The sequence below is a fragment of the Drosophila santomea genome, chromosome 3R (assembly GCF_016746245.2).
Source record: "Drosophila santomea strain STO CAGO 1482 chromosome 3R, Prin_Dsan_1.1, whole genome shotgun sequence".
Lineage (NCBI taxonomy): Eukaryota > Metazoa > Arthropoda > Insecta > Diptera > Drosophilidae > Drosophila > Drosophila santomea.
The window spans coordinates 5,200,752-5,227,711 of NC_053019.2; the positions used below are offsets into that span (position 1 = coordinate 5,200,752).

Genomic DNA, 26,960 nt, shown 5'->3' on the forward strand with positions numbered 1-26,960 from the left:
CAGCTAAGTTTAAAGTTTTCAATTCATATTTCATTTTTGAAATTACTATTTACCCGGAAAAATGTAACTATCAATACAAATTTAATTCAGAATAAATGTATAATCTCCTTTAACGACTTAATTGGTTAGCAACTGCATAACAACCAAGATAAGGAGCAATTTACCTTAACCAAATTCAAATTAAAGTCATACGGTTAGCAAAAGTGAGATATTTTTACACGTGCTTTTACTGCTAAATCACCTGCGAGTTCCCGCAAGCACTTATAAGCTCAATCTAAATTCGTATCCCTGAAATTAAATTAAAGCATAATTAAATGGTCCAGAATGTGCTGTTTAATCCAACGGTGTCCCGATTGCCCCACTCAATGTAGCTCTCTGGCTCGCTGGGTACTTCGTATTCTGCTGACAGCCAAATCCACAGGAAAAATAACAAAGTAACCGTAGCAAAACCAACTTCAACTGGCTCACACCCTCGAGACTCACGCTACTTATTTTAATTGCTCGACATTTTTCAGAAACTTTTCGTACTCGCACATTTGCACGCATATCCCATATATAAAGCATGCTTTTAGGGGCATTTGCAGTCCGCAGCTTAATCGACTGATTTAGAAGTTTATTGCATTCTGGCATCGCGGGAATATGGGAAGTGGAGCCGTCCACGAAGGTATTTAAGCCTCCTCTGCGTGTTCCTTGCCGCGAACTCCACTTCATTTGTGTCTCGAACGCCGCCGGTTGGCAATATAAATGGACTTCCGTGCATTAAGCGGATAATGCCAGAACGAACGACCAGACAAAGCGCCACTTCAAATTGCGCTCAAATTTATTGGCCTGCATTTAAATGGCCGACAATTGCGAACGCCTTGCTGCGACTCCATTCAGTCATAAGTGCACTTGGAAAAATCAGCAAATATACCGTCAAACTTTAATAAAATACTGAAGACGTGTCAATGCTGAACAATTTCAACAATATATTCCTAGAAGTTTAAATAAAACAAGCTAGTAAATTGCATTTACTGGTGTAAAAACTGATTTTTGAAACTTGATCTTAATTGTTGTACCCCTTATGAGAATGATGTTGGCTTTCCTTTAACTGCATTCAAGTCACTTCCACGCGAACTGCTACGCTGAATGCCGACCACAGACGTGCGGCAACTGGTAGCAGTTGTCCTTGACCATCGCATGCATAATTGCGGAGGACTCGGATTGGCCGTTGTCCTTGCGACAATGCGTACAATTAAGCAAAACCGCAAAAATCACACAAATTATGCAGCAGGCTCAGCATATTAATGGCTGCTTATTGAGACGACAACATGGGCTGTAACGAAATTTGCATTAAAACTGATTTATGCATTTGGCGCTGCGGTCGTTATTGTCGTTGTTTTGGCTCTTGTTTCGGCCTGATTTTCCTGAATGTCCTGCCTACTGATGATGCGCAGGCATTTGCGTACATTTTGCGCAACCCAATGACACTTTTATGATGTACTTCGGGAGGACATCAAGCCAGTGCCATAAAGTTTCAAAGTGGAATATAGCATGAAATGCGGCTAGGCTAACAACAGCTGGCTTAAAAACAAAGCTTATAACCTAGGAATAATTTATTAGAAAGCCCATCTAATATTTATGAACTCAGGAAATCGTAAATTAATATTTGTTGATTAAACAATTTTTTAAAATGTAAGAATTAATTCCTCTTAACCAAACGAAAGGTGTCTTAAGCAGGAACTGAAATGTTTTATTTTTTTTTTTTTTTTTTTTAAGTTTTTTTTTATCAGAACTTGAAATTGTTTTTATTTTATATGTTTAGTTTTAACCAAACCAAAGGTGTCTTTCACGGGAATTAAAATGTATTACATTTTTTTAAAAAATGTCCATGTAGGCAGTGCAAATATAATCAAAAATATATTGTTTCTTATATAATTTTGTAAAATGTAAGAATTTATTTCTTCCAACAAATCCAAAGATGTCTTGAATGGAAATTTAACTTACATATGTGCCAAAAAACCGTTTTACATTTTCTTAAAAATATCAAAGCTGGCGATGAAATTTTAATTATTCTCCATAATTTTTTTATGCAGCTCATAGGAACTTTCACTGTTGATGCCTTTTCATTTTTTTATTTGTTTTATGTTTCGAAGCAATTAATCCGCCACAAACCCGCAACTAATCTACAAAAAAAAAAAAATCCAAACCGGCAATAATTTACAACTTCGCAATCGTTTCGTAGCAGGAGAAATTCCTATTAAATTCAATTTTTCCAACACCATTTGTGCTTTAATGTGTGCGCTTGCATACGTATGTGTTAACAGCTAGTGACCGGTGAAATGAAATTCTTTCAATAATTATTATTTATTTTTATTTCCGCAGCCAACCACATGTGCCACGTAAATCCGAAAAGGTTCGGAACACAATAAATGTTTAATGTTTCCAAAATGTAATAAACTTTGTAGTGACAAATGTCTGGAGCAGATGACTAAAGAGCTAAAAAGTATCTCACATCTTGGCCAGAACTTAAATGATGCTAGGACACTGAAAGCGCTTTAGCTATCATCAATATTGCATGGGCGATGGCATCGATAAGAGCAGCATGACATTCACCTTGAGTCTTGTCCGGCACACGAGGCGTATGATTGTTTTCCCATGTCACTACATCATGTCTCTAAACTGGCTTTCCTTTCGCTTTTTCCATCTACACTCGGTAGCTGGTCTAATTTCCCATTTCTCGTGTAGCTTGTTAATGGCTTTAATGCGATTACAGGACATCAGCTTTGTTCGAGCGCATTATGACTTCCTTGCTGAAATGGCGGTTCCACTGGCACACGGCAACTTCATTAGCCTTAAAGGCCATTAAAGCATTCATCTGGGTAATGGAGTACCTCAACTCATAAAGCAGACTTTCAGGAGACTAGCTCCAACAAAACAGGACCAAAATAAAAAGAAGTGAGTCGTGAAAGCGAAAATAAAAAGCTGGAAAAAGCCCCGACCAAAGAAAATACAAATTGCAAATTCGAGATTTAATTTCGTTAGCAAACAAAGAACATGCCAGTGTATTTACTCACAGTACTTCTGGAGATTTTCGGCACGACATAAACTGATTTGTTTTCAATAGGCGCATACGCAAAAGATTATATTTAATAATTTTATAATATATATGTATATTTAAAGAAATCACAACCAAATAAAGGAAAGCCATGCTTTAAATAAATGTATTTTGTTTTCTGACATACAATGCAATGAATGGTCATGTAATATGAAAGCTAGAAATTTTGAAAATAACACAAAAGGATTAGTCATCAACATCATCATATCGATTATATGGACCTGTCTGTTTTGGTTCTGGGAGATATCCAAAGTGAGTTCTTAGGTACTCGAGGCCCAAGAATAATAATACCGTGTGTGGCAATAGTCGACACAAAGAGGGAACGTATCCCTTAAAGAAAGCCAGAGGTCCCTCCTTTGAAGTCTGTACAAACACATCCCCCAAACCAGAATACTCGCCAGGTGCTGCATTCATCCGACGTGTCTTAACCACATCGATGGGCTGCGTCAAGGTGGTGGCCACCACGGAGGAAATCATCGATGCTACGATGTAGGTGCCCATATTCTCGGGCATTCCCAATTTGATTATTTGGGTCTTGCTCTGCTCGTAGAAAGCAATCTGTCCCACGGTCATAAAAGCTCCCCGTAGCGCGATCATCGAGGAGCCATTGAAGAGATTTTTCCATCCCTCTTCACGGGTGATTCGCACCAGTCCGTCTATAGCGTGTTTGTAGCTGCAGAGAAAAAAGAACTAGCTTTTCAATAGACTGAAAGCGTATTGTGTAATATTGATTTCTAACAGAGTTCGAACCATGTTTTTTCGACTTATTGATAAGAATTAAATGAATCTAGTACATCCTTTTTCTTACTCTCTCTTACTCTACGTGGAACAGCAGGAACAGCGGACAACATGCCAATGGGAATATTTTGTAGGTTCGGAAACACTTCAATTTCAACAGTACTGTATTTGTTGAACCTTTAATCCACAAGTCAGAAATATAAAACTGTGAAATGAATAAATTACAAAATCTTACTTGCGCCTCTTCTCTGGTGGCAACTTGACATCGTTCTGCAGGCGGACGTTGATCAAATCCGCAGGAGCGCCCACAAAGCCACCAATTCCTCCGGCAATCGCAGCCAGAAGTGTTTTGCCCCCCATGGTGCTGGTGTCCATAGCTCCAGAGCCCACCGAATAAATGCCGAAACGGGCCAACGTGTACGTGTATTGGCGCAGCATCGAGGCCGAGATGCCATTGTACATGGCCAGAACACCCTGTTCCTTGACAATCTTGCGAGTGGTCTGGACCACCGAAAGCTTCACCGCCTGAGTCTGGATGAGCACCTTAATCAAATCGATCGGATGCGTAACCATGGCAGCCATGGAGCTCGCCAGGCCTCCAAAGTACCAGCGGGCAATGCGCCGCTGGTTGTAGGACATCAATCCTCCCCTTCTGATCGACATCTTGTGTTTTTTATTTGCTAACTTGTTACCCTAAATTTAAGACTCCGGATTCTCGTGTGTGTTGTTCGTAAAATGTGGGGATAATGTATATGCCCAAGTGAGGTCGATCTAAAAGCAGACGAGTTTAAAGGCAAGGAAAGTATGATTGGTGTCAAAGAAATAGAAAACTGTAAATAATGGGCTACGATTTTTAATTTTCCAATATTGGGACACAAAAATTTGGAATTTACACTCAAATCATAGTGCAGCACACTAACCAAATGAAGTATTTAAATGTAGTAGAAATTTGGTCGGCCCTTCGATAGATCCTGCAACAACCAATTACCATAGTATTTTATTATATATATTTTACGTTACTCACTCCTAGTCTGTACAACATTGGAATTCCTATAAGAGCTCCACCAACAAGTATATAGTCCATTAAACGTTGTTTGACCACTTCGTTTACAGAATTCAGATAGAGGTATAAAGGAACAGACAGGGCCATCAAGCAAAAATTTATTAGAATCGCCATTAATATCATCCAAACAGCTCGGAAAGGCTTATCCTTATTATCTGGAATCAGTCTGCTAAGACTAAACGCATTATTTGTGCATCTACTTCCTCACCTGTCTCAACTAAGTTGATCGATTCTTCTTGCCCATTTTCTACGATCCCGAGCTCCATTTAAAAGCTTTTTGTCAAGTTCTTGATCCGTTAGGGCAACTATAATAGTGTTTTTTTATAGTATTAATATTTTCAATGAAAGGCAATTTTGACACAAAGTGCAAGGATATAGCATTATATTTTTAATTATTTAAGCAGCTAATAGGTTAACAGATGTCAAGGGAATAATTTATTTTCGTTATCAAACATTTCATTGATAATTTTAAAAATGACAAAGAAAGTGTTTTTTTTGTAATTTTTCCGTGCAGTATAAGTCTCAGCTAGTCACTTTGCAAGAGCGTTTCCTTGTCACATTACTTACACCTGATTTGCCAAAAGACTGCTACTCACTTCCGGCAGGGAAAAACGCCAAATAAAACAAAACAAAACAAAACAAAACAAAACGTCCTAAGCACGCAACAAAGGTCTTTGAGAAACGCCTCAATCACGCACCTCTGATTATGCTAATGGATCTGAACCACTCAGCAGTGGTTCATAAATATTTTGACAGCTCAAGCACCGGAAACGGACGTTTGAAATTGTCCACAAGTGCCTGTATTTTAATTGGTCATTTGTGTTTGACAGCTGGAAACTCAGGCCTAGCCACTCGAATGGAAATCTCGACACAAAAGTGTGTGCAATGGGTAGCAGTAGAATGGCTATTCAATAAATAAAACGGGGCTTGAAAGTTATTATTTGTCCGATACGAAACGCATCAATTCCATTGGCAGACCATTAAACTCAACAAAACGCTGTAGGAATTTGCTGCCACTATAGGGGGATAGATATATTTTGAAAATGCAATAAAGTCGGCACAATATTTTTGAGAAATTTCCTAGAAAGCTGAATACATTTTATATCTAAAACAAAGTGGGATGGTTATATTTCTATGGAATTTCGGCAACTGGCATATTGACAGAGTTCAATCGCAGATTAAAGCGGCTAAATAATTTGGTTTCAGTTCGATGGCCACGCAAATTGAATGTTATTTCGATTTATGTTCCGTTTTGGACACAATTCAACGGACTTTCCGTGAGTTTCCTACCAAAATCACGACTGATGGATTGGATTTTAATTCCGGTGCAGATGTCCGCGAACATACAAATATTTGCAATCTCGCCCAAATTGTCGCATTGCGTTTGTTTATTTTTCATGTAATTCTATTTTGCGGTTTGCTTAACTGAAATGCAAGCTCACGTTTATTATTTCACCATAATTGGTTTTAGCTGCCAAATGCTGAAAATATAATTATCGCATGGTGAGATGACTGACCGACCGCCCAGTAACCAAAAGTTAACGCCAGAAACTTTTAAATGCCCAAAATCTTTATAAACTTTATTTATGGCGGCCAACTCGTTGGGAGTTAAGCCCCAACTTAAAAGTTATATAGTTAGTTATATTGTTGGCCCGTTTAATTGTTGCTGCAGCACTGGTCCTTGGGCCCATTCTTGCAAACGCACTGGCAATCCTTGTTGCAGGCGCAGCTGTCCCCGCACTTTTGGGACGAGCACTGGCAGTCTGTCGAGAAATCGAGAGCGATGGTCAATTATACCGCTGGCTGCTGCCTTGTAGCACTTACTTGTTCCACAACCCTTGCAAACCATCTTGTTGGTATATATTTCTCGACTTCCACTTGGCAAAGGTAAACTGAAATTTACTTGATTGCTTGTTGCTTGGCTATTCAACTGATGACCCAGTCCGGCAACTACCCCTCTTTTATACCCACTTCGATTGCCTCAAACTCAAGCGAGTGCAAAATTGCACAAATCCAAAACAAATTTGTTTGTTTGACCCAACTTATCACGTCGTGTGCAAGCCTGGGGCGAGTGGTGCGCAATTTATCAGACGATAGGCCAGGCAATTCTTTCTGCGCACGCGATTGCTCGCCAACTCGCTGCACACGACCTTCTCATCAGCTTATCAGCTGCCCACGTTGCGTATACGCCGCGTATCGTGACTCAGCCGACAGCCCAGAAGCACACAATAAAAAGCGTGAAAAGAGCAGGCAGCTACGCAGCGGGGTTTTTCACAATAAATAAAAGAGTTTCCTATAGTAAAGCAAATTTAAATGCTCATCTTGAATGCAAAAACGGCTTACGACTAACGTAAACGTAAATGCCATGAAACTATAACAGGTGGAAAGTTAACTAAAAATTAATCGAGGAAAGAAACGTGCTGCAAATTAGGCAAAAACGAAAAGCTCTGCGGGAGCTACGAAAACAATTCATTACACGAATAACCAAAAACACGGAAAAGCTAAAAACTATGTGATCCTTATCATATTTTTTATCTAATAAATAAATAGGCTTTCGGGCACAAAAACACAATGATAGGCACGATTTTTTCCGTTCCTCCTTTCTGCACCAACGGAAAATAGAGAAATAAGAGAAAATATATATTTCACATCAAACATAACCAATCAACCAGCACCTTTCAGCTATAGTAACTTCTCTACGTCTTAAAACACCACCTCTGAATCGGTTTCCCTTTCCCCAAATACCATAAATATCCTCTCTTTCCCAATATGTCTTCCGTTTTTTCACCGTGTAGTCGTGGAAATATTCCTATAGCTCAGTTCCTAGAGCTTAATATTTTAGCAAGTCAATGTTGGCAGGTGTGCTGTTACCCAAAATTCAATCAAGTAATTATGAGGTCAGCGAAGGGTGTCTCATGCGAATTTAATAGGACACCTTTGATGAGAACTATATAAGCCCAAGACCTATTGCGTCTGCCGATCAAACCGCTGAATCATGCTGTTCCGCAAACGTAAACCTAAAAGTGACGATGAAGTCATAACTTTCGACGAACTTACCCGGTTTCCGATCACTTTCTACAAGACCATCGGCGAGGATCTGTACTCCGACAGGGATCCCAACGTGATAAGGCGTTACCTGCTAAGGTTTTATCTGGTGCTTGGGTTCCTCAACTTCAATGCCTATGTAGTGGGGGAAATCGCGTACTTCATAGTCCACATCATGTCGACGACTACTCTTTTGGAGGCCACTGCAGTGGCACCTTGCATTGGCTTCAGCTTCATGGCCGACTTTAAGCAGTTCGGGCTGACAGTGAATAGAAAACGATTGGTCAGGTTGCTCGATGATCTAAAGGAGATCTTTCCCCTAGATGTGGAGGCGCAGCGAAAGTATAACGTATCGTTCTACAGGACACACATGAACAGGGTCATGACCCTTTTCACCATCCTCTGCATGACGTACACCTCGTCATTTAGCTTTTATCCAGCCATCAAGTCGACCATTAAGTACTACCTCATGGGCTCTGAGATTTTTGAGCGCAACTACGGATTCCACATTTTGTTTCCCTACGATGCAGAAACGGATCTGACGGTCTACTGGTTTTCCTACTGGGGATTGGCACATTGCGCCTATGTGGCCGGAGTTTCCTACGTCTGCGTGGATCTCGTGCTGATCGCAACCATAACCCAGCTGACCATGCACTTTAACTTTATTGCGAATGATTTGGAGGCCTACGAAGGAGGCGATCATACGGATGAAGAAAATATCAAATACCTCCAAAACTTGGTGGTCTATCATGCCAGGGCTCTGGAGTAAGTATACAGATATATACGATACAACCTCTATATTTTAATTTGGATTACATATTTTCCTTATTATATATTTCAGCCTTAGCGAGGAGGTTAACAACATATTTAGCTTTCTGATCCTCTGGAACTTTATTGCCGCCTCGCTGGTGATTTGCTTCGCTGGCTTTCAGATAACAGCCTCCAATGTGGAGGACATTGTGTTGTACTTCATATTTTTCTCGGCCTCGTTAGTTCAAGTTTTCGTGGTCTGTTACTATGGCGATGAAATGATTTCTTCAGTGAGTATAAGTTTTATTTACTTATTTCTGGCAATAATAGACTATTTGCAAAATAAAAAAAAAATGTACATTTTAGAGCTCTCGTATTGGCCATTCCGCCTTCAATCAGAACTGGTTGCCGTGCAGCACCAAGTACAAACGCATCCTGCAATTTATTATCGCGCGCAGCCAGAAGCCCGCCTCTATAAGACCGCCTACCTTTCCACCAATATCATTTAATACCTTTATGAAGGTAATCAGCATGTCGTATCAGTTTTTTGCACTGCTCCGCACCACTTATTATGGTTAAAGGAAGATTACATACATATATATGTACATATATCACCATATTGATAGCAGCATTCAGGAAGGTTGACAAATTATATGATTCACCGAATATAAAAAATACATATTTGCAACTACCAACGTACATACAAATACTATAACTTAAAGGTTTTTAATGTTCAGATTATGATCTTTAAGAAAAGCCTAAAAAACACCGACAATTAATTAATTTAAAAAATTCAAACAAATTTCATGAGCATAAGAAAACAAAATATAAAATTGTCTTCAAAAAGTTATGTTAAGACCTAACAGATGTTACTGTAGGCATACTTGTTTAATTAATACATGCTTTTGGGCTGTAACATAAAGTCCCCATTAGGAGACCAGAATTGCTGCAGAATACTTTGCATACTTTGCGGATCAGGCATAAAAAACGACCTGAAATACTTGAAATAAAATGCCTTGTTTATTCGCAAAAACACTTACAGCGAGTGTCGGGAAAGACTAAATGGATTAACATACATAAATATAGACACAATGGTGCGCATATTGCTAGCATCACAAAAACGTAACAACGACAAATACTAGGGCACAAAATTCATGATGTGATGAAGCCGAACTAAATGGCTTAGTCCTTCAATTCGGCGCCACTGTTAACAAACCCGGCAGTTTGGGTCAACTGCAGTTGGGCCTTTTCCTCCGCCTCCTGGGCCTTCTGCTCGGGCGTCTTGGCCCATTCCTGCAGATCGCCGGAGCAGTAGAACCAGTAGATGACGCAGCCGACGAGGTAAATGCCCGCCGAAATGAAGAAGATGATGCGCCATTCGTCACTAGTCTGGTTGGTGACCACGTAACCCGTCAGCAGCGGACTCACGATGCCCGGAATGGTGGCGAATGTGTTGCCAATGCCCATCAGAACACTGGCGTGCTGGGGCGCAATGTCGAGGTGATTAACGCTATAAATTAAGCACGGGACTTAGTACCAGATATATGAGGGATATTCCCCATCGGGGAAATAGAAACTCACGCGAATCCAGACCAGGCGAAGGCACCCAAGCCCACGGCAATGGTCAGACTCACCACCGACCACGTGGGATCCAGCAAGTAGGCCGTCAGCATCATGAACACCGTCTGGGCCAGGAAGGCTCCGCAATTGAAGTTGCGCCTTACCTGGGTGGTCGTCCAAATGCCTTTCACCTGCAGCCAATCAGCCAAATATCCGGACACGGCCAGCAGGATGCCCATGGCCAGGTATGGCACAGCCGACAGAATGCCGGTTTTGCCAAGGTCGAAGTTAAGGGTGTCTGCAATGGCAAGGAATGGAAAATGAGTACACGTTTAGCTCTGCAAGAGACTTAAGTTTTATAGCTATGTAAGTCCTCCTTCTTAAGCTGAAGCTTTCTAAATTATTAACTCATTTTAAAACTCGCAAAATATTTAAAAGCATATGTATTGAATCAGCTACAATTATAACAAATTTGTGGGCTGTTTTCCCAAATAACTCACCCCTGAGGAAGCTGGGCAGCTGCGTGAGCAGGGTGTAGAAGCCCCAGTTCTCGGAGAAGTGCGAGGCCATGATGGCATAGAATGGCATCGACCTGAAGATGGCCCTCCAGGGGTGCTTGATATGCTTAGTGCCCACGTACCCAATGGTCTTCTGGATGTATTCGCACTCCTCCTTCGAGCAAAAGCGATCCTGCTCGGGTCCAGCCCGGACGAAGGTAAGCCAAGTGATGTACCAGATCACGCCGATGGTGCCGAATACGTAGAAAACGCTCTCCCAGCCGTACTTGGTGGCCAGAAATCCGGAGCACGGCATCGCCACCACAGTTCCCGCATAGTTGCCCGCAAATGCTATCGAGGCCATTCGGGATCGCTCCAAAGGCGGAGACCAGCGGGCCCACACCGCATGGATTCCGGGGAAGGTGACTCCCTCGAAGAAGCCCTCGATGATGCGGACGGCCAAGAACATCTCCAAGCTGTGCGAGGCAGCCAACGGAGTGAGCAGCGTCAGAATGGCAGTGCTTCCGATTCCAGTTCCAAATACCTATAGTTTAGTCAGATTTAAATATATTTGAACAGCTTATAAACTGTATTATTTATCTTTGCATGAAGATTAAAAGATGTCAGAAAAAGATGTCAGATTTTCTTCTTTAAGCTTGAGTTCAATTCGTAATCAGATGCATATCAACATTTAAAGTTTGTTATGTACACTATAATTTGAAACCGCTAAACCGCAAACCAGTTTTGCTTCAAATGTAAATATACCAAACGAATTTGTCTTTTTTTAAATGTCTGCAATTATCCGTAAGTTGTAAATGCTATGATGAACTCACAATATTGCCACCGATTTTGGTGCCGATGTAGCCTCCGAGGAACTGAGTCAGGATGTAGCCGTAGAAGAAGGAGCTAAGGATTAAGCCCTTCTGCTTGGAGTCCCAGGGGAAGTCCTGCTGGTAGGACACGTTTCCATCGGCATCGAAGACCGTTCGATTCTCGGTCATGGCCACAATGGCCACCGAAAGGTTCACCCTCAGTGAGTAGACATTGAAGAATCCGAAGAAAGCCAGTAGCACCACAATGTAGCGCTGTTTACGCCAAAATCGCCAGGTAAGTGGTTCACTCTCCGTGATTTCATTGCTGAATAAGAGGTGTATAAGAAAATTGGTATTGTTACCATGGTTCTTCTTATATTCGGGTAGCCGACGGGTTACTTTCCCTTTCGGTTAACAATATTTTGCTGCAGGCGGTTCGCTTAACTTTGTTGTTGTTTTATGTCTAGCCATGAAACCCGTTTTGAGGTTGTTTTTATTCAACCCATATCGCTCCAGGGCCTGACAAAGTCAATTTATTATACAAACGGTGGTGTTTGCAGGGTTATGCAAAAGAGGAACATTATTTATTGTTAGAAAAACGTATTAGAAACCCTGACAAATTATATTCTTTTGCATCTTTCGTTTTTTTACCATATGGTCCCATTACACCCATATTCTTCAAGTTGGAATATAATGTTAAAAGTCACGTGTAATGCCCCTATTCTAAAATTACATAGTACATTGTATTTTAAAACTTGTTTATCATACACTTTTCTGATATATCGACTGGTATTTCTTAGGCTCAAGCTATGCGGAACCACTTAGAACCACCTAGGTACATGACCTTGCAGAAAGTACTCACTTGTTGTGGTGCACCTGCTCCAGGTGCTTGCCGTTCTTCGGAGACTCCAGGTCGGTCATTGTGCCAGCCGATCGTCGTGAGCCTGAAATACGTTCAATTTGTTTATGCAATGCGGCAATTGTGGGGCCCGACAACTCGTGTGCGTGCTGGCGATTTATTAAACTCGAATTGAAGATGATTGGCCCAACACGAGTGCAGTCCAACAGATAATGAACTCCCCCCACACACAAAAGCGTGTTATAATTCCGCGATTTGTCAGATCTCGAATAGCACCCGACTACAAGCGCATACTCGTATATATTTAGAACCGGGCATCTGTTGCGTGCCGGTTGCCGTAATTGTCATTGACACTGAGCGAAGAGCAAACATTTTGCTAAGCAATTTGTGGGCCACTAATGCGGAAACATAATACGCCAAAGATGCCAGTTCTGAGATGAGAATAGAAATCTGAGCTGGGCATCCGCCACGGGAACGCATCTTAGCTCAATTATCCATTTAGTCGATTAAGCAAATGGTTCGCCAATTGTGGCACGCGAAATACCGCACACCTCACCTCACCCCACCATACTCTGCCTCTCACTGTGGTTGTCATAATCTAATAATTGTGGCGTAAGTGAGCCACGTCTGGTCGACTTGATTCGCCTTGATTTGCAAATTGCAGGAATTTTCGGCACTATTCCACACGCGCTGCTTCTGAATGTCATTTCAAATTGAAGCAATTGCACACGCATGTGTTGAAAGCGGGTTCTCTGTGAAGTACTTGGTTTTACACTAAAGAAAATTCTCTACGTACAGAAATAAACATGGCATAAAGTACACAAAGCAATTGTGGGGAACGAAATAAAGTATATTGGAGTTATATTCTTTAACTGGCTTGCCTCAGAATGAAAGCATCAAAAATAAACAGCAATTTTATATTATTAAGTGAAAGTCCTTTTTCTAAGTGTACAAGCTCTTGTAGATACCGAAATATCTTCTTACAAGCTGCTTATCATTATAAGTTTATGACAACTACCGTGCAATAATCTGCCATAAAAAATGGAAAGTTCTTTAAAATGTTTCCATGCTATCAAATATTTCCACAAGTAACGTAATAAAACAGTTCGCTGGTCGGGGTTAAAATCCTAATTGATATTTAATGAATTTATTTCTAATGGCTAGAGTTTCAACTTTGTTTATGCCTTTAGATTAGTGACCATAAAATGATATATATAGCCAGCTTTTGGACTTTTATTGACACATGGTTATCTTAAGCGATTTGTTTTTTATTTTGGACGCTGAATAACAAGAAAACCCGCTGAGATTTTTGTTTTATAGAGTACCCATTCGGATACCATAAATTCCCGCCTGAGCTGATAACTTTGCCTGGGACAGACCTTTCGACATCCCCAACAGAAAATAAGCCTCTAAAAAGTACCAGCTTGGCAAAAAACATTTTTTTTTTTCAGGAAAGACGGTAACTATAAAAGTATCATGTAATTCTAATTTCATTAGCACTTATTCAGTTATATGACAAAGTGGGCCAATAAAAAGGTTTTGGGCAAATTGAATGCATTAAGCGTTAAACAGTTTTAGATACTAACTTTCGTAGTATGGGACGAACGAAAATATCTATGTATGTATGTATGTATGTACTGATCAAGAATATATACTTTTTATTGTCGCAAAAATCTCCTTCACTGCAAGCTTTTGACTGAAATCAATATGCCCCTGCATGGGTATATAAATATATGGCACACAGTCCTAGCTTGTAAAAGTTCTAGCACATGACCAATGATTTAATTTAGTATTCAACACCCTCTGAAAAACACCTGTTATTTAGAAGAAACAGTTGCAGCCGTTAACCCATGCAAAAATGCGGCTAAATGCCTTAAATTAAAAGCTAATCGAAGGCAGTTGAGCAAACAGTTGGTTTAACAAACACCAGCACAAAAACACTTTGCAAAAAGTGAAGACACTTTTTTTACTGCGGCACAAACTTTTTGCGATATAAAAGACGAGAGTTTAGCTCAAAACGCACCAATGAAAGTTGAAACTTGAAAAGCGCGCTTCTGATAACTGGAATCCGAACTGCTTGCTCTGGGCTCGGACGATCCGTTCGACGAACAGCACTGCTTGCAGGTGGGCGGGCAGGTGTGAAGTCGCCGATGGCTAGCAGCAGACTGAAACATCCAGCCGCTTTCGATTTATCAGCTTAACTCGCCACCGGCACCGGCTCGGCATCGGCAGCTCGATCCAATCAGCTGAGTTTTTCGGGAGCGGGAGCTGGTGGATCTGGGATTTCCATACCGCTCATATCGTGCACATCTCATGCGTCGCCAAAGCAAACTTCAATTGAGGCACTGGCACTGCCAGGTAATAAAGAGCTAAATCCGAAGCTAAATCGAGAGAAAGAGGCAGGAACCTTGACGTGATTAGAACGCCAGCACGCTGATAGTGATCGGCATAAAGCTTATCGTTACGCGGAATATGTGGCGCTTGTAAAGATAAATTCTTTCGGCGATTTCGGAGAGCTGGCAGCAATACGCAGATGTCGTTTTGCTGCTTAATTGAATCTGCCAGATTTGCCAAATTTACCAATTTAGCTACCACAAGGGAAACAAGTGAAAAAAGAATCATACTATATATAGAATATACGGAAGTCTACATGCGCGTGCATAAAATGTAATTTAAGTATTACCATTCATGCTTCAGTATCTATTGACTTACACAGTCTTATATTAATTATTAAGCAATTATATGAATATAATTATTATTATGTTCACGCATTTTTTAATCTTAGAAACATGCTATTAATAAAAGGTATCCAATTTGCATATTTATGTATTACATTACATATTACATATATGTAGTTTTAAGCTGTTCCCCATTAAATATGGCATACATACGTATTAAACATAGTTTTTCTAAAAATACTGTTTGTCTATCTAATTAGTCAATCATGTCTAAAAAATAGTTATAATTATAAAAAACAAATTTTATAATTTGATTAACACACTTTTGAACTCATTAGCTGTTTTTGTCACCGTGAATAAATTTTCAAAGAATAGGTTTTATTAGTCTGCAATCTACAGTGTCAATGGTCATTTGTCAAAAGTGTCATTTGTCGGCCGTTGTTGAAAAACTATTTATTGTGTTCTATAATTGCCCAACATGTCTTTATTATTCAGTTCTTCGCAAATAACCACAATGTAGTAAACAAGTCGGTGCAAAAAACAAATTAGCAAGCAGCTCACCGCAGAAATTAACAGTTAGTGATCGGGCACGACAATTCCGTGGTCTATGCCTCCCCTAATGTCATCTATTTTCATTGGCGAGTGTGAATTGTTTTGTGAATTGCGGCAAACAAACAAGCTGCATAAATATTCAGTTCAAAGTGGTTCATTATATTATCCTAAGATATTATTGTTGTAGGTTTTCATGGGGTCTTTTAGACAGCTGGGTGCTGCGAAAAGGTAAAAGCGGTAAGCAGTGCGATTAACAGCCCAAGCAGGGGCCCTTTTATCGGCTCTGCTTGGCCTGTGAAGTATACATACGTAACGTATGGTCAAAACGCTGGGTAGAAATAATTACCGTTATTTGTTTTCAATATTTTTGGAACAAAGGAGAATGCAAGGTATGCACAAATTATATAACGTATTTAAACAAAAACAATGTACACGGAGAAAACTCTTCCGTTGGAAAAATATTATTTGCATTTTAATTGAAAACTTATACAATTTTTGAATCATCAAATACAGTATTTTAAAATAAGGCATTAAGTTCTTTTATATTTTATGGTTTTTAAAACGGGTTTTTTAAATATTAAACAATACGATGTCGTAAAATTGACATAAGCTGCAAACATTTTTTAACACCTCTGTCTTTGTTTTGAGTGCACCAATCGAGGTATTGAAAAAGAGGCGAATTGAAGTTCAGCCTTCTGCTGCGCTTCTGTTTTTTCGGGCACGGACATATCATAAACAATTGGCGCAGTCACACGTGCTGGAGAACAAATAAACAAAGTGTGGCAGCTCAATTTACATGCAGCTGGTGGCTGCAGCACGTGACAAAAACAGTGCAACATTGTGGCACCGAAAATTGGCAAAACAAAACAAAGTGGCAAACGCATCTATAACAGCAACATGTGGACATGTTGAATTAAAAACGGAAAGAAAATAACCAGAGTTGATTGCTCGAATGACAACTGCCGTTCCCTGTCGGCACCGAAATGCCCCAGGCATACGGTATGTGTGTACTGCAATTAATTGATTTTTGGGGTCCCCTTCGCCAAAAATGCCATATATGGGTTAAACGAGCGCCCAGAGCGATCATTTCACACCTCAATGCGAATTGAAGCCGTGTCGTGTGCCCACGAACTTCGCTTAAATCTTGGGGGTTTGTCACCTAAAAAAAAGGGGCTCAACCCGTTCTTAAATCAAGGTAAGCCGAAACGGTAACAACTTGGATTTGCAGCTAAAAAATCCCTATTAAATGCCACCATTTGCTGCGGATTTGCGCTCATTTTTCCCAGCCCCTCTTACCAGGTGTCGAATTTGCTGCTCGGCAAGCGCTTTGCATTCGGCGACTCCATTGTTTGCCCCTTTGTGTGCTCGCTGCTCTGCCAAATTGCATTTTAATTGTGCGCTCAAAGCAAACGCAGCTAAGTGCAAACAATTTCAGCTGAATGCCCGACAAACAAAACCAGAAAATTGCTCGCCATGCTTTAAGCGAGCTTTTCTGTTCGCCATTCGCCATTCGCATTTCCCATTGCAAATTTGCTACACCTTCAAGCAGCCGAAATTGTACGAAAAACGCGGGAACAAGGTTCCGATGCAAATTTGTCTTTTGACTTTGACTACGTGAGCCTTTAATGGTTTTTCTGCGAGTAACTTTAGTAGAAAACTCGAAACTTTTCAACTTCCTGGTCCGTCCCCTTTGATTTCGAGTTGACAAAAGTTCGCAGCGAGTTGAGCGCATATTACAAAGGTCCTGTTCTCGGACACAGAAGTTGGGTGGTGGCTGGCGTGGGGACTGCTTTTCCCAGGATTCTCAGATTCCGGGCGTCGTCTTGTGCCGTTGCGCATCTTACCTACTTGAAATGCAGCAGCTGCTGTAGCAGTCAGCGAACTAAAAGCACAAGTCCTAAACCTCTTCGATTCCCAGTCGCCGGCAGTCGGACATTTCGTTTTCATTCCATTTGGACACACGTAATTCCCCGAAGGTTAACGCAACTCCACTCTCTGCCCTGCCGAAGCTGTTTAAATATTTTAGCTGGCTGCATAGCCAAACTTTGCCTAATTGCCAACCAGATAGCGCCGGGAAGTGGGCTACGTCGGATTAAGGTCACCATTCAGGATTCCCCTCGCGCACCGGTTTGTCCAGTTCAAAGCTGGCTGTTTGGATAGATTGATATTGTCTTGGCATAAATTATCCTAAAGTAAATCAGATTTTTTAAATCAGATTAAATTCATTAAATTCATTAAATTCATTTAAGCACCTACTTATGTAAATACAGTTTTTTCGAATTGTTTATTGTAAAATTTGTATTTCCAATACTTTTCTTGCTGTTTCATTTAGTTAAAAATTTATATTATTTAAATTATTTAATTTTGGTAGTAAAAGTTCCCCTTATTTGATTGTTATTTCAGATCGCTAAGCAGACGCCAAAGTCCACAGGTCATTCTCATTTAGAAGCATGAATTTGCGTCCATGTTTTAATGTCATTGGATATGTCCTCGAGCTGAAAGCTTTTTAATGACCATAATTTAGCAGGAGCTACTGTCGTGATGCTGCTGCTGCTGCTGTTGGTGCTACTGCTACTGGATCCTGGGTCAAGGATGCACACATGATGGCTATGTATCCGGCGTATATAGTCGAGGCAAAGACGGGATAACCTTGCGCATAATTAAGCTGCGAGCACGCAGCAACCGCAGAGACAGTCGCAGCAGCAGTAGAGACATTCGCATGGTTAATCATACGCCACGTTGCCTCGTAAGAGTTTGAAAAATGTATTCAGCAGGAGCCAAAAAGCCTTTCAGCACTAACAAGCAGGCGCAACGCGAACGGCAAATATTGTGACAATAGCGAAAACAAAAAGGGGAGGTCGCATTTTGGCCCACAGGTACACGGCGCCCGCCTGTGTAAATATGGAATTTTATAATAACAAAGCACGTCGCAGGTGCAATTAGTGTGCAAATAAGCGTTTATTTGCCTTGCCAGACAGACAGGAAGGACACGACAGACGGAAGATACTTGGCAAGCAGAGGGTATCTATTTAACTTATTTAACTGACCCCGTTCGCACTCCCCCTTGCAAAATTAGAATTCAATTCAGTTCAAGCAGCATTGTCACCGGGGAGCCATATTCAAGAAAATTGCCCAAGATTATGTCAAGTGAAATTTGCTGGCCCATAAATCAAGCAACGCTTACAACCGAGCAACCAAACAACAGAACAGCAAGCAGCATTCGTTGCAGCCACGGATGCAACTGCAGCACAGGCAAAACAGCAACTCAGTTTAGTAAGAGGCGGCTAAACAACATTACTCAAGGCACCGAGGACACAAGGACACGAGGACATGCAACATCCAACACACACCACACGAGGCAGGACAAACAAGGAAACTGAACCCTGACCAGTTGGGGACTTGATATTTGCACACATGCAAAGTGCACTGACACCCACCCATCCGTACACCCCTTTCCACACACACACACACACGCACACACACACACACACACAATGACACTTATACACACACGTTGCTCAGAACCAGACTCAATTGACTGCGAGATGGCAACAACGTTTTTATTCTCCACGTACCTCGTTCGCCAGCCCTCTTCTCTTACACAGTACACACTTATTGTAACCTTATTAACATACAACAGTAAAGTTCATTTTAAAAACTGGTTCAAAATAAAATTAAAGAAAAAAGGAGGTGTTATAAAACAAAGCTAGGAAAAACTTTTGCAACAATTTCACAGCAGTTCTTGGAATGTTTTCTGCCAGTGTTGTAGCCGAGACCGCCGGGGGCCACAACCTGTCCTAGCCTGCTGCCCTTTCCCGCCGTCTCCTGGCCACCCCGCCCACCTGTGTGACAGCTGGCAGCTGCCTAAAAACTTGCAGAGAAATTGTTAGCGCCCTGGGATTTGATGGCAATCGCAGCAATTTGGCCAGCCTGCCATTCTGGCCAAATGGAAATTAAAATGTTTTTAACCTAGGCTGTGTGAAATTGATTGCGGAGCTGGGAGATTGGAGCTTGGAGCTTGGCGATTGGCGCTCGGACTGTGAGAAAGTCCAAGAGCCCCGCCCTTGGAAATGGCATGCCACAGTTTTTCCCCTTTTAGCGGTCGATCATACATATTTGCATGCTGCAAGCAGAAGTTGCCCACGGCGAGCGGCAAACTGTGCTAAAATGTTATTAGCGCTTAATTAGTGCACAACTTTTGCCATCACCCAGACCGTCGACTCGACCACAAAGAGAAGGTGAGCTGCTGGCTGAACTTTTGCTGCGGCGTTGTGTGGCAAAGTTTTAATAATGTTCTGCGAAAGTGAATTAATGCGTTTTACCACCAGACTAACTGAGGCGAGAGCTCATCCAATGAGAAGCGGATAAGCCGGACTAAGATGCGATGAGAAAGGCTTATAACCGGCACTCAGATGGGTAAGAAATCAAACTAAAAAGCAACACGACACATATAGTGGAGGGGAAAAAATGCAAAGCTGGACACAAAAGTGGCTGGCAACAAATTCGTTAAACATTCAGGACATCGCTTCTGGGACGAAAGAGGGAAAACACTGGACAATTGTCGGGTCCTGAAAGGGGTCAACAAACCTGACAGTTAGACAGAATGTTTCCAGCTGAAGCTCATGAATATCCCATGCACACCAAATGCAGAAAGTGGTATTAGTAGTTCGCAGAGGGATGCCATCAATGCATTTCCCTAACCCTAAACGCCATCAGGCAGATCACTCATACGCACTGTGGCCTCCTAAGTATCGTTAAGAACACGGCTGCGCGCCAATAAGTGCAGTCTTAAGCATGCCTTCCTCGTTTAATCAAAAATAAATACGGCACACATGCTGGAAGGCTAATTAAATGGGGCCGAAAAAGATGAAAAAGATGAGGACCGCGTCAATTTATCGCGTGTGCGAATGGAGCTATCAACGAAATTTTAATGGACTGCCTGCCGCCACAGGCTATGACATGCCTTTACGATCGCATTACGAGCCTTTATGGTGCACTGCAAGCGAGCACACCAGATGGTCGGGCTTATATGTCAAGCATAGAAGAGAACAAACACCAAACGACTCAATTTGAAGTGCGGCACTAAACGCTTAATTAAATTGCATTTGTCACTAAATCGAAATGGAATTTTCAGAGTAAATGAATCCGAATTCAATGCCTCCAATTTATGCACACGCTACCCAACGGTAGGCCTTATTTACAGCTGACCCAACCCACCGCTCACGTCCTGCCACCAATATCTAATTTATGAACAGCCTCCTGCCCCCCGAAAGGTGTGCTATAAATGGAAGCAGCCCAGACATCGCACAGCAGGCATCCTGTTTGCATACACACTCACCCTCGAACAGGTGCAAAAATACAAATACACCTGCGCACACTTACACGTGTTTATGCACACATACGTACTTGCCAGGTGCTCGTGCGCTATTTAAAGCGAATATATCGCATCTGGCGGTACGCCTCAATAAGTTTTCAATGAACACTTTGAAACTATTTTTATAGCGCTTAACGTTTACACCTATGCAAATCAATGTGGGTGATTTACAAGCTCGATTTTATGTGCTTGCTTATGTAAGACATGGTTTCATGATCTCTGCCAGTTGAAGGCTTTCAGCTTTTGGAACGTAAAGATGCTGCCTGAGACTAGCAATTTCGACTCGAAAAATATGAAAATATCAAGTGGTAACAACCATGTGCCTAATGTTTATTGAATTGATTTGGAAGTTAGAAGAATTCAGGAATGGCTAAAGAATGTAAGTTCGAAAAGGCTTTAAATATACAAAACACAGCTATGAATGTCTAGCTTCGGATTTAAACGAAATTGTTCATTAGCGATGAAAATAATTTTAACACATTCATCGTGTTGGATATTTTAATAAATATGCTAATCATTTTTAGAACTCTGTAGATTTGAATTATCTGTCTCCTTTTTAAAACCTGCAATACCTTTAAATCATGTTTTATTCAAAATATATATAGGGTGTTTTTTTTAGAGGTATAGAACTTTAAATTGCAATAAAACAACGATGGATTATTCGATTGACATGAATTTTATTGACATGAAAGATAATCTTGTGGCATTACATTTTAAATATGATTTCTGGCATATGACCGCCACGGCTGGCTCGGATGTAGTCCAATCTGGACGTCCAATTTGCAATGACTTTTTCCAACATTTGGCCGTATATCGGCAATAACACGGCGAATGTTGTCTTCCAAATGGTTTAGCGTTTGTGGCTTATCCGCATAGACCAATGACTTTACATAGCCCCACAAAAAGTAGTCTAGCGGTGTTAAATCACAAGATCTTGGAGGCTTATGAAAAATCGGGAACAACAGCAATCTCGTTTTGGGCCCATTCGACGAATCTACGCCTTGCTTGATGATCGTTTGGTTTCAATTCTTGCACGAGTTGGATTTTGTAAGCACGCATGACGAATTGCCAAACCAAACTGAGAATAAATCACTTGACAGCTGTTAAATCGGTCGCCATCTTGAACAGTAATGCCAACTTAAAGTTCTATACCTCTAAAAAAAACACCCGTTATTTAGTAACTTGATAACTCTTAGCCGGCAGCACGATTTCAAATGCATGTCCTGGTAAAGTATCTTAGTAAAGTAAAGTATAATGCGTATACGCCGCAGTGTCCTTCCGGGTTCTCTTTTATCCACCTACTCTCCAGGTTTTGTGGACTTCTTCGCTCTTCCTAGCGTTCCGCAGTATCCGCACATGCGCTCTTCCATCAACTTTGCCACTGCGGATAATTCTGCAGCACGTGTTTTTGTTTACCTTATGCATTGTTGTGCCCAGCGCTTCCGCATGAACGTCATTGACTTGCCTTCCTCACTAGACCACTAGAGTTCTCCGTTTTTTCCTCCATTTAGAGTAACCCAGTTTGGTGCGTGGAATCTGGAGCCCCGCAGAATCTGGCGCTCAAGTGGCTCATCCTGCTCCTCGTCATCCTGCTGTTATTTTGGCTGCTTGCGGCGGTCGTTGAGGGTGCTCGTCCCCTTCCTTGAATTTCCATCCAAGTCACCAATGTGAAGTTCGCTTTGCACATTTGTGCTGAGCTCTGAGGACCCTTGAGCAGCTTTCAGCTCTTGGCCGGGAAGTCCAATCCGTCTGTCAGTGGAACATCCACATCCCATCTCCATACACCGACACCTGCACTCGCCTCCCTCAGTTTCGGGGGGCAGCATCCAAGTGGGCGGAATTTGGGTAAATAATGCATGCGCATCGCACGACGTGGAGAAATGGATTTGCATAATTCACTTCAGATTTGTTCGCTGACCCAACTTCTGGCAACTGCTGACAAATGCAGTTTGTTTTGGATTACGGGAGCAGATCTTCAGGATACTATGTGTCCCATGGTTACGCAAAGCCCAATTAAGTTGGGCACGTATACAAAGACTCCCTGTGTTATTTTTCGATAGGAGGATCTTGGTTAGATATTTATTTACTATTATACATTTGATTTATTCAACCACTTTGGAAACTGCTTTTGAAGTTTAAAATTTGTTCTATTGCACAAAAGCCTAGAGAAGTCGTATTTATTAATTATACCCGTTACTCGTAGAGTAAAAGGGTATACTAGATTCGTTGAAAAGTATGTAACAGGCAGAAGGAAGCGTTTCCGACCATATAAAGTATATATATTCTTGATCAGGACCAATAGCCGAGTCGATATGACCATGTCCGCCTGTCCGTCTGTCTGTCCGTCCGTATGAACGCTGTGCTCTCAGGAACTACAAAAGCTAGAAAGTTGAGATTAAGCATACGGACTCCAGAGCTGCTACGCCCACACTTTTGAAAAATGTTTTGATATTATTTCATTTTTGTGTTGGTCTTGTAAATTTCTATCGATTTGCCAACAAAATTTCTGTCACGCCCACTATAACGCCTACAAACCGCCAAAAACTGTGTTTAAGACTCTCCTTCTCCCTTCCACTAGCTGAGTAACGGGTATCAGATAGTCGGGGAACTCGACTATAGCGTTCTCTCTTGTTCGTTATGTTATGTTTAAATGAAACGCCAAAAGTTGGCTTTAAAACAGGCTTTATTAGTCTCTTTGTTACTTTCCCATACAACAAAGGACATCTAAAAAATTATACGCCCATCGGGGCGGACATAAATACAGCTGCTCAGCCTGCGATGGGTTATAGAAGGAAAACTCACTGAAAACTTAATTATCTAGCAACGACCATAAATGTTTTACTGCCCCGCCCACCGATTGCAGAGGTCCTCGTGAGAGACGCCTTTGGCGCTTGCACAGAAAGCATAAAATTTATTGGTTGTGAAATTTACAAAGAGGAAAAATAAAATGGAAACGAAAACGGTTTCAGCCAAGGAAAATTATTGCAAGTTTGCATGCATTATGCCCCCTAAAGTTGCAGTTGTTGTCTGCAGTCTGCTCTCCACTTTCGAGACTTTTTAGTTTTTTGGTCGTCCAGTTGGGTTATGTTTATGGATAATCCGCACCTGGTGCCAAAGAAATGGGATCCTTCGGAGCGGCTTTCTCATGTGGAAAATTCATTTTCATCCTATGCAATTTGGTCGCTTGTTTTTTCTGGCTTTTTGTCCTGCTTGCAGGGCATTCTGTTTCTTTTTTGTATATTGTTGTTTTTTGTTAACACAATTCTGTGCCAGGACTGGCAGGATTGTCAGGACTCCCTGGCCTGTAATTACAGGAGAGCGGTCAGTCGATTTTGCCGCAAATTAATTTGGCTCCGCATAGAAGCCGGCGCATTATATATGCCAAAAAAATATTCTAACCCAAAATTGAAAGCGAGGGGATGAGGGGAGGAGGTTGATCTGCATTTAACTTTTGACTTTACAGATTTAATGAATGAACCTGAGTCTGCTTAATTATTCCATTTCGGGACGAGTTTATTTTCGACACGCGCGTTTTTACGCGCCAATTGAAGTTTTTAACAGGAAAATGCGTGGGCGAGTCCACAATCCGCACTCAACTGTGCGAAAAGATGAGCTCTCCTGGCTCGAGCCCCATCGCCACGTTTTGTGGCATTCCAATTACAGGTCGAGCGGGACTTAATGAAATTAAAAAGGTCCACAAATAGAAATATAATAAAATAGAGTTCCCGGTGCCGGTGAAAAGTGGAAACGCCAGAAGGAAGGAAGGCTAGAAGTCTAAACCGGTCGAGTGACCTCAGCATGGGTCGATGTTTGCGCCTAATTAATTGCCATTTGCGGTCGCCTCTAATTGCAATTAGTTACCTTTAATTATAATTAGTTTGATTTCACTATTTAGATTATTCAGCTGCGGTTACCGCAACGGTTAACTAATTAACAATTATTTGTGTTTTAATTATGTCACGAGTTCGAATGCGAATGTGAGTTCCCAACCCATAAATAAGCCGAATACACACAGCTGAGCTATTCGGGTTATATCTCTATTAGGCAGGGCAAAAGGTCATGAGTCGAGTAGAGGCATTGTGTATGCTGTCAAAGCCAATTAATCCACCTTATCGTGTCGAAGGGCATGCACAGTTTACAGAACCAATTCCCATGCAAAGCGTATTTCAACATTTTTGTAATTAAATAAAAGCCTCGACGGACTGTCATGAAATTCGGAATGTGATCTGCAAACAAACGAAATTTAATTTCAATTTGTCAAAGCCACACAACCATCCTAATCACACACCATTCCTCCACCTAGGTCGTCAGGACATTAGAATTTATCACATGAAATATAATTCGTTCTAGTAAAACGCTTTCCCATTTCGCAGCGGAATGGGAAATGGGAAATGTGAAATGGGAATCGGACTGGATTGGATTGGCTTGTATGGGATTGAATTGGAAAGGGGCAACAACGGGTTATGTCCGACGACCATTTATAAAATATGCATGGGTCATAGATTTATATTGTATGCGGCGATTATAATGCAAATGCCCAAACATTTTTGACAGCTCTCAAAAATGTTTTCCCCCTAGCAAATGCAAAAGAGCGACCAGGGAATGAAATATTTATGTGTTAAATCCTTTTGCGGTGTGACGCAGAACAATAAATAATAAAATCACTAACTGGTTTCGCCATGTCCAAGTCGCCAGACTTACCATCGGGATATACAGCTACGGATACAGATATAGCTGCAGATACAGATACAGATACACAGCCACATCCTCATCCACATGGATGGTGTCCTGGGAGACGCTTACCTAAATCATAGTCGAGGAAAAGCTTTTGCCCTAAACCCCGAACATATTGACAGACTCGCACTCGCTTTGATAGCATGTATAGCCGCCCAGCAGAGGGCATGATGAGTTGGTGGTTCCACATGGAGGGTGGAACCGGGTGGGTGGTGCAAGAGCGGCAGGTTGCTTGGGGAAATCAACGGCGGCGACAAAGTGAATCGGGCTCACGCAGCACACAGATATCATTATCAACACATATCCCATGTATATACACGCTGTGAACTAGAACGTGTCGATTGGTTCCTAGGTGGTTCTTTCTATATAGCTGCACTCAAAAAAAAAACCTCAAATTCACACTCTTATATCCCTTTTATTAAAAGCTAACACAAATGTAGCACACATTCAATTTGGAATTCGCTTTCAGAGCTCAGAGCATTTTGCATATTAAAGTAGGACGTGCTATCAAGAAATATTAACAAAACACAAAAAAAACTGATATTAACTAAAATTTTGCCTATAGTGTTGCAAGCATTTGATATTTTTGTGCTTACTAGCAATTCAATGGTAATAGTACCATACCAGAAAACATAAAGAAAACTCTGCCAAACAAGCCCATAAAACGTATCTTATTTGCTAATCGCTTCTAATTGCACCACATTTAAGTGCACAATTAAATATTTTTTGCGTGGATATCAGAATTGAAAACTGGCCGATTGCAATTAAAGTTGCAATTGCAGGGATACATGTGTGTGTTCGATCCTGGGTCTCCATTAAAGTTTTCGACGTCGCTTAGCCTTCGGTTAGCTGAGAACTCGGTGCTGGGGAAAAACTTTTGATAATAGCACAGCAATAGCACAGCAGCTGAGCGGGAGTTGATTGTCTATATGTGGGTGCTCCTAAGCCATGTGGATTGGTGTGGGCGAATCAAGTCAATGAAGCCAAAACAAATATAGGAAAAAGTTTTCCAATTTTCGATTGCCAATTGCGGGGGATTTTTTTTCCCCGTGCAACTAGCTGGGGAAAACGGGAAAGTTTCTGTGCCATTTGGATTCGTGTGCTTGTGTCCATTTCGCTCTCGATTTCGCAAACTCCCTCCTTTTCGCCTTCCATTTATGGCAAGGGAACATGCAAAATAATTTCTTAATATTACTTTAAA

At 41.3% G+C, this 26,960-nt stretch overlaps 5 protein-coding genes across 8 annotated transcripts; 1 reads left to right on the plus strand and 4 right to left on the minus strand.

The window, feature by feature from the left end:
* Positions 1 to 3,176: 3,176 nt before the first annotated feature.
* Positions 3,177 to 4,498, minus strand: LOC120453786 (mitochondrial dicarboxylate carrier). Of its 3 annotated transcripts, none has more exons than XM_039638637.2 (3): positions 4,071 to 4,498; positions 3,916 to 4,012; positions 3,581 to 3,770 (listed from the first exon to the last, which is right to left on the minus strand). In XM_039638637.2, exons 1-3 carry the CDS (start codon positions 4,496 to 4,498, stop codon positions 3,729 to 3,731), a joined length of 567 nt encoding a protein of 188 aa, XP_039494571.1. In that variant the 3' UTR covers positions 3,581 to 3,728. The 3 variants fall into 3 exon arrangements, with proteins under 3 accessions (XP_039494570.1, XP_039494571.1, XP_039494572.1); XM_039638638.2 differs by having other exon boundaries at positions 3,622 to 3,770; positions 3,906 to 4,012; XM_039638636.2 differs by lacking the exon at positions 3,916 to 4,012 and having other exon boundaries at positions 3,177 to 3,770.
* LOC120453788 lies at positions 4,471 to 5,274 on the minus strand. 2 transcript variants are annotated; one of them, XM_039638640.2, is made up of 4 exons: positions 5,107 to 5,274; positions 4,860 to 5,053; positions 4,756 to 4,806; positions 4,471 to 4,606 (listed from the first exon to the last, which is right to left on the minus strand). In XM_039638640.2, the coding sequence occupies exons 1-3, from the start codon at positions 5,162 to 5,164 to the stop codon at positions 4,768 to 4,770; spliced, it is 291 nt and encodes a 96-aa protein (XP_039494574.1). In that variant the 5' UTR covers positions 5,165 to 5,274; the 3' UTR covers positions 4,471 to 4,606; positions 4,756 to 4,767. The 2 variants fall into 2 exon arrangements, with proteins under 2 accessions (XP_039494574.1, XP_039494573.1); XM_039638639.2 differs by lacking the exon at positions 4,471 to 4,606 and having other exon boundaries at positions 4,673 to 4,806; positions 5,107 to 5,271.
* A 1,176-nt stretch (positions 5,275 to 6,450) lies between these two features.
* Positions 6,451 to 6,881, minus strand: LOC120452279 (metallothionein-2). The gene is made up of 2 exons (XM_039636410.1): positions 6,723 to 6,881; positions 6,451 to 6,661 (listed from the first exon to the last, which is right to left on the minus strand). The coding sequence occupies exons 1-2, from the start codon at positions 6,745 to 6,747 to the stop codon at positions 6,555 to 6,557; spliced, it is 132 nt and encodes a 43-aa protein (XP_039492344.1). The 5' UTR covers positions 6,748 to 6,881; the 3' UTR covers positions 6,451 to 6,554.
* A 1,012-nt stretch (positions 6,882 to 7,893) lies between these two features.
* Positions 7,894 to 9,375, plus strand: LOC120452249 (putative odorant receptor 92a). The gene is made up of 3 exons (XM_039636376.1): positions 7,894 to 8,708; positions 8,785 to 8,983; positions 9,060 to 9,375. The coding sequence occupies exons 1-3, from the start codon at positions 7,894 to 7,896 to the stop codon at positions 9,270 to 9,272; spliced, it is 1,227 nt and encodes a 408-aa protein (XP_039492310.1). The 3' UTR covers positions 9,273 to 9,375.
* A 316-nt stretch (positions 9,376 to 9,691) lies between these two features.
* LOC120453784 (sialin) lies at positions 9,692 to 14,595 on the minus strand. The gene is made up of 6 exons (XM_039638634.2): positions 14,445 to 14,595; positions 12,425 to 12,506; positions 11,584 to 11,887; positions 10,754 to 11,294; positions 10,275 to 10,551; positions 9,692 to 10,203 (listed from the first exon to the last, which is right to left on the minus strand). Exons 1-6 carry the CDS (start codon positions 14,593 to 14,595, stop codon positions 9,876 to 9,878), a joined length of 1,683 nt encoding a protein of 560 aa, XP_039494568.1. The 3' UTR covers positions 9,692 to 9,875.
* Positions 14,596 to 26,960: the final 12,365 nt, after the last annotated feature.